The sequence below is a fragment of the Mobula birostris genome, chromosome 5 (genome assembly GCF_030028105.1).
Source record: "Mobula birostris isolate sMobBir1 chromosome 5, sMobBir1.hap1, whole genome shotgun sequence".
Lineage (NCBI taxonomy): Eukaryota > Metazoa > Chordata > Chondrichthyes > Myliobatiformes > Myliobatidae > Mobula > Mobula birostris.
Window position 1 is genome coordinate 56,579,019 of NC_092374.1, and position 7,399 is coordinate 56,586,417.

The 7,399-nt window shown below is 43.3% G+C and overlaps 1 protein-coding gene across 1 annotated transcript; it reads left to right on the forward strand.

Annotated features, from left to right (window-relative positions):
• Positions 1-379: 379 nt before the first annotated feature.
• On the forward strand, positions 380-5,113 carry LOC140197250 (Krueppel-like factor 4). The gene is made up of 5 exons (XM_072257173.1): positions 380-745; positions 864-987; positions 1,415-2,165; positions 2,266-2,427; positions 4,220-5,113. The coding sequence occupies exons 1-5, from the start codon at positions 741-743 to the stop codon at positions 4,393-4,395; spliced, it is 1,218 nt and encodes a 405-aa protein (XP_072113274.1). The 5' UTR covers positions 380-740; the 3' UTR covers positions 4,396-5,113.
• Positions 5,114-7,399: the final 2,286 nt, after the last annotated feature.

Below are 7,399 nucleotides of genomic sequence, written 5' to 3' on the forward strand. Positions count from 1 at the left end.
TTACATTTCTCAATGAAAGTGCCCGTTTTTGTAGAAGGCAATTCCTGTTGCAGCGAACGTAAAACGCCTTTATTTATCCCAAACAAGTTTGTTGCTCCTCGACACACGGCGGGTAAATCAAGCCACACAGACAATAGACCAATCAGCGGCTCCTGTTGCCACTGTTTTTCCTTCCAAATAGTTACAAGCTACTTCCGGCTTTCGCGTCACCGTGACGCAGGAGCTGAGCGGGGTGGGGGACCGTTTAAACGTTAGTGGGTGCCGCCCAATCCTCGCTCTGCTTCGCTGCTGCCAGTCGGACTGGTTATTTTTTTGTTGCCACTGAGTTTCCACGGCAACGGCAACGGTAGTGGCTTATGAGGAAGAGGGTGGGTCCTTAGAGATTTAATAAGGGAGCGCGGCGCGGCTTGGTTCTGACAGTCTTGCGCTCCAGGGACGCCGGCCGCGCGCTACTTTGCAGCTAGCAGCGGCACCAGCAAATACCGCATTAACAGTAAATCCCAAGGAATATCAAGAGCTAACCCAGCACCGGCAATGCTGCCGTCCCCGTGGAGTGAATGCACAGGCATGTCTCTCCTGCAATAGAAAGTCTCAGCTGTCTTTCCACCTATCCGCTCCGTGTGTCCGCACTCGTGCTCAAAATAAGAGACCTGTAGGAAGGCATCGCACTCCATGCCCCGGCCGTCCCTAGTGCAGGTGCTCCCTGTTCGCAGGTTTTGCAATTGCTCGGCTCAGTATTAATGAGGTAGGTTTTCTTTTAATATGTCTGAGGACACATCTGGAGGGACACTTATGGTTCCGGGATGCAGCGGAGGAAGGCCGTATTAAGCTGACAGATTTCATGTGTTTCATGTTAAATGCAGGCGGCCGCAGACTGAGTTTGACATGGCTCTGTCCGGGACCGTCCTCCCACCCATAAACACGTTCGCCACCAGCTCCAACGCGAAGGGTGTGGAAACATCGACGGGACAGCACACGGCGTATAATGTAAGCACAGGGAGTTTGTGAATATGCAACAGTTCATTATCGAACGAAATAAAAATTTGTACATCCGTAAAAGTTTTAAGTCGAAAGTTGACAGCGGGTAATTGATTTCAATTCCCACTAAATGCATTTGGAATTGAGTTCAGATAGTTTGCAAAGTTTGAATATTTATTAATTATTATAGTTATCTTAAAGATTTCTTAATGTATATTTGCTATTTAGCGATGTTCAAAACGTAAGCATTGATATGTTGCACAGTGAGAGTATTTACAATTTAACTGGAACCATATACTTTTCCTATCTGTTGTGTATGTGTAATTCGCCAGTAATATTAAACATTGGTGTTAATGACTGACTTATTTTACGTGCTGAGTTATATTTAAACACGAAGCAATGTATTGAAACTAAAACTGCCTTTTCATTGTTGCAGAGATGGAAGGCAGAGATGACTAATCTGAGGCGGTCTATGGAGAGCGACTGCCAGAACGTGGGGTATAGAAGGGAGGACGAGGAGTTGAGCGAACTGTTAGACCTAGACTTTATTTTATCGAACACGATGAATTCGGAATCGATGGGAAACGCTGCCAATAACTTCAACTGCCCCATGTCTAACGCAGCGGGGAATGCCGCGGACATGTATCAACGAGAGTCTTACAGCATTACGGACATCGGCGAGGGCCCGCCGAGCGGTGGGAGTCTTGTGGCCGAGTTGCTGAGACCGGACCTGGACCCCAGTTACTGCCACCCCAGGAGCCTGCATGGCAAATTCGTACTGAGGACAGCGGCGGAGGCGGGGGATTACAACCAGGCGGTGCACGTTGCCAAGCCCACTCCGCCCATCGACGCGCACCTGAACCACCTTCAGCAGGTATGCCAGAAAGTTAAACAGGAGCCGCTCAGCGTCAGTGCCACATGTGCAATGGGGAGAGAGCTGGACGGGCATGGTGCAACTCAAGTGCCAGGACCCAGTCACAGGCAAGCCTGCCAGCCGAGGCAGAATCAGGACGGGTTTAGCAGCAGGGTGACCTCGTCCCTAGCTTCAGAGGACATTCTCAACAGACCGTGCAACTCATCTCAGCTCCTGGCGCCCCAGAGAGCCACCAGCATCCCTCTGCAGCAGAGCTTCACCCCGGCAGGCAGTTACGCTCACTTCCAGGATCAAACCGCACTCCCGTATCAAGGTCAGTCTTTACATCTGTTTTTTCAGTAATCCATTACACTTGCAGCACTCGGTTGAAGGAGCGATGCTGACCTGCTTTGCCCCTCCCTCTTCACCTTTAGAGCTGTTATCCTCGGGGTACCCACCTCGGGAAGAAAAGCCAAAGAGAGGCCGCCGCTCCTGGCCCAGGAAGAGGGTGGCCACTCACACATGTGACTATGCCGGCTGTGGGAAGACGTACACCAAAAGCTCACACCTGAAGGCACACCTTCGGACACACACAGGTACCTCCTCCGACCACCCCCACCCCCTTACTGATACGTTCAGTCACTCTCTATCCGCACTGACAGGAAGTCAAATTGAAACTCTTTGAAACTTATTTGTTAGTTGCTTTGTTTTTTTTTTGCACATTGCTGCTTATCAGTCTTTGTATATAGCTTTTCACTGTATTTCTGTTCTGCCGTGAATGTCTGTAAGAGAGTGAATCTCAGGGTTGTATATGGTGACATGAACTCCTTTAATAATAAATTTACTTTGAACTTTGAAATTCGAACATCTAGAATTGTGCTTCATGGCCCGTTCACTTGAATAGGAAAGTTTGAGAAGACTATGGGCCAAATGTGGCAAGTGAAACTATCTTAGTCAGCATGGACAGGTTGAGCGCAAGGGCCTGTTTCCTGGCTGTATTGCCCTTTGCTCTACGATCCATATCGGCTGAAAGATGAACTCTTGATCTCCCAATGTACCTGGTTGCTGCCCTTGCACTTTTACTTGTCTATCTTCGCTACAATTTCTCCAATTGCAACCCCACATTCAGCATTCTGTTTTTATTACCTCGTTGTAATTATGCGGTGTGGATGGCACGCACGCCGGACAACAGCTTTTCACTGAAGCTGCAATACACTGCAGATGATGCAGGAATCTGCTGGAGGAGCTCGGCATCTGTGGGAGGAAAGGAATTTGGGAATGTCCCAATGCAGGGTTTGGACTGTAATCATTGAGCGATCCTTTCCCACCGGCAAATGCTACTCAACCTGCTGGATTGTGTTTTTTTTTCCCCCACTGTATCTCAATGCATGTGTCAACAATAACATTAATAGTTTACATTAATAGTTTGGGTTTTATTTTTCTGATGTGAAGTAGACTGCCCCGGGAACTAGCTTAGGTTTGCAATGCAGTGTCATACCTAGTGGGCTGGAATAGTACAAATCCCACACCCCAAACCCTGCATGTAGGTAACAATATGTGAGGGTCCACGGAGTCCTGCAAGATGTTTGCAGACTTACTCAAGTCGGTGGCTGATTCTTATCCATTTAAATTTGGAAAGCATTTCTAAACTCCCAAAATGTGCACTTTTTTTTCTGAGATATATTTAACACATTCTTTCTGGTGTTCCGGGTCCTTAAGTTATTTTCAGCCCAAGTTCTGCCTGTTTCTGACCTCTCTCTCAGCCTTGACTTCCCCACTCCCATCAGGTTTTTCAACCCACAAGTAGAAGTCTGATTCTACTTCGGACTATCTGTGGTCTTGTTTTGTATTACCCGTTATCACTTTAAACCTTTTTTGTACACTATTAAGAAAATGCAGCAGGAGCTGCGGCAGGCTTTAACTATTCTGCAGATAATGTGCAGTTTAAGAAGCCCGAGGGAATCGCCACGGAATGGCACTGGAAATCAATCTAAAAGCAGCAGAAGTTGGAGATCTGATTTTTAAAAAAAAAATAAGATCACATACCCTTCGTTAGAAGTGTAGAAGAGACCGTGCCAATGTCGGTGTCTCGTTTGTGGCCTGTTTGTGTCTGAGTATGTGCCTCTGTCGTGTTTCGGTGTTCTTTGCTAGCAAGCGCGCGTGTGTTAATCTTTCTCTTGCTTTATGTGTGCATTTGGGTCTCTGCTTCTGTCCGTTTCTGCTGCTGACAAAAACTAATTTTGATGGCATTTATATCCTGAGTATGAATGCCTAAGACAATAAACTGGACAATCTGCCTAAATCGCTCTTGTTGTCTCTCTGTCCCTTTACGTCGATATTATGCTCCCCACCAGTCAGCCCTGACCGTGATGGTCTCATTTGTTTCAGGTGAGAAACCCTATCACTGTGACTGGGAAGGCTGCGGCTGGAAGTTTGCTCGCTCTGATGAACTGACGAGACACTATAGAAAACATACGGGACATCGTCCTTTCCAGTGTCACAAATGCGACCGAGCATTTTCGAGATCCGATCACCTAGCTCTGCATATGAAAAGACACTTGTAGTTAAACAGCAACATGGCATGGGACTGCTCTAGGGCTTCGACTTGTAAGTATACTCGCTGCCTTACACACTGCATCCTTGGGCGCATGCAAAGGAACAAATGTACCCAGGGTCCTGGTGAATAATATTGGCCTGAAGTGGAATCAATCTGCTGAGGTAGCCGATGTAAAGCGTCAAGATTCGTTCCAAAGAGCCCAGTGTGGCCCGTGATCCACTGAAATCATTGGAGAATATGAAACAGGGTAAATATAAACTTTGCTATTCCATGTGCCTTACAACGACTCCAAGCAGATCACAGTTCGTCCAAAAACTCAATTCCTTTGTACAAAGGGAGAATTCAGGTACAGAAGGCCTGTTCTATATATAAACCAAGAAACTTGATGTGACGGTGCTCACAGACTGTCAGCCAGATTTTACGAAGTGGAAAACTATGCAATAAATTCTGCCACTGGATACGAAGAGCTGCAAGTTCAGGTTTACGGTATTGTCAAAGGTCAGGTAACAGTCTCTCCTTCATATCGCTGAATATCACTCCGTGGTTTCTGTGCAATAATTATTAATTTTATAATATTCTATACTTTGAAGCAGAACAGATTTCATTTCTATATTTTACTCAACATATTTTATCTAATGTACATTTTATGTGACAATTTTGTACATTTGTAAATAAGGAGTAAACATTTTCATCATTTTGGATATTGCATATAATGTTTTTTGGAAAAGGAAAATGTAATAAACTTAAAATTTCTGTATCTCTATTGATGACTGAAGATGCTTTTTTCTTTAAAAAATCTAATTTTCATAAGATATGCAAAGCCAAACTATTAACATTAAACAAGAACAACTTTTAGACAGTTGGGGATGTGATTATTTAGTGGGATTAGCATACTATTTGAATTCAGTTTTAATACTGACAGTGAGATCTGTAACATGCAAACTCGGCATTTATTTGGGCCCGTTAAACTTAAGGCACCGACTTTAAAGTGACTCCGATATGCTGAGACAGTGGTTCAATAGTGATATCTGAAAGTGCTTTTCATTATACCTTTGGTCTTTTTTGGTACCAATCTGATCCAGTTTTCTGTAAGTCAAATGGAAGAATATGACGAAGTTTGGAATATTGTTCTGTAGATTTAGCGATAAATTCTAGGGTGAAACTTCAATGCAGCACTATAGAAGAACAGCACTCTCCTCAGGAGTTAACTGTACAGTCAAGATATGATACAAGGAGCTCTTCTGTTCTTTAGCATGCACGTAAGATCTAAACAGCAGAACATGCCTTTTATGTCTCAAGTGAAAAATTCTTTGACCTGAAATAATGACTCCTTCCCACCCCCCTGCCAATGCTGTTTTCTGTGTATTTCAGCATCTTTTTTTGTTTTTCTTCCTAATTACCAACATCTATGGTATTTTACTTTTGCATCTGGATGTTATAACTCCCTTGGAATTTTTAAGAAGAGAATGGGGTATTCCTCAGTGACCCAGGCAATCATTACCCCTCAATCCAAAGCACAAAATAGAAATGATCTGCGCACTATAGCACTACTGATTGAACAAGCTTGCTGTGTTTGGACTGGCTGCACATCCTCTATTATAAATGTGACCACACAAGAATTTAATTGGCTATAAAGTGATTTGGAATGTTACCAAAGGAATTTAAAAGGCAGTGCATAAATAAAAGTTCTTTGCTTCTTTACGTTGCCAATTAATACATGCTAACTGAAGTTTTAGTCTGTAGGCTGCCTTGTGACTGATGCCTTTTTAATGAACGGGGCCTGGTTTGCTGAACTGTTTTTTCTCAAATTGCTTCATTTTGCCATTTTCTTCCTGCTGGATCACATGCACTTGGAAAAGGGAAATGTCATATTTATACACTTTTGGAACGACCCAGTGGTTTTGCAACTAATGAAGTACTTTCTGAGGTGTAGACATTTTTGGATTGTTTGAAATATAGCAGTCAATGTTGCAAATACCACAGAGACTGAGATTGAGAAATAAATATTGGCCGGGATATTGAGAGGACTTTCCTACTGGTCTTCAGAGTTGTACCCAGGGGAAATTCAGCATGCACCTGAAAATATACTTGAACATGGAATACCTCGCATTGTATTTGGTTTATTGTGGTTAAGTTTACATCTGGCTTGTGAATGTACAAGATTTTAATATCTTATACTCCCATTGGTCAGGCCGCTAACGTCAATCTTCAACGTCATGACAACATAAAATACAAAAAATGTAGTATTCCTTAAATCAACTTTTCATAAAGTTTAAAAAGAGGAGGCTAAGCAGGAGCTGGAAATTGGTCTGACTAGCACATAGGTGTGGCAGTGCCCGTGGAGAGAGCAGCAGCTGAATGAACTGGAAATATCTGTAAATCTGTAAATGCTTTTTCACTCTCCACAGCTACTGCCTAACTTGCTGAACATTTCCAGCATGTTCTAGTGACTTGTCACACCAATATTTTGCCTTACTGGCTCAGGTGAAATTCACACATTGCTTCACCAAGGAGTACACTTTTAGAAGTGATATTTTCGTCTTCAGTGTTCTCTAAACAGCAATTTACTTGCAAAGTATTAAATGGGCAGCACAGATGATTAAAAAAAATTGTACCAATTTCATGTGCATAGCAAAAATTGCACAGTGCTGCCTTGTTCTTTTGCAACAAGTAGTTTGTAACGTCTGCTGTACAGAGGGTCTCATTCTAGTGTTGCAAGGTCATTATTGATTAAAACCATGCTGAGATGGCCTAATCATATTTCCCATTCGATTATTTAATAAACAGCAGAAAAGACCAATCTCCAAATTTCATGAGGGTGATTTGAACTCCAGTCACTGGACTTAAAAGGTTCCACAGTTTTCTTGAGCATCACCAATTCTTTTTGCTACACTATTAGCTTTTGGCAGCTTGGGCCATTCTCTTCTTTTATGCCTCTCCTTTTATTCGAAAGGCTCCAATTCAATTACATCATGACCAAGCTATTGGTCACCAGGCTTAATTATTTCAAA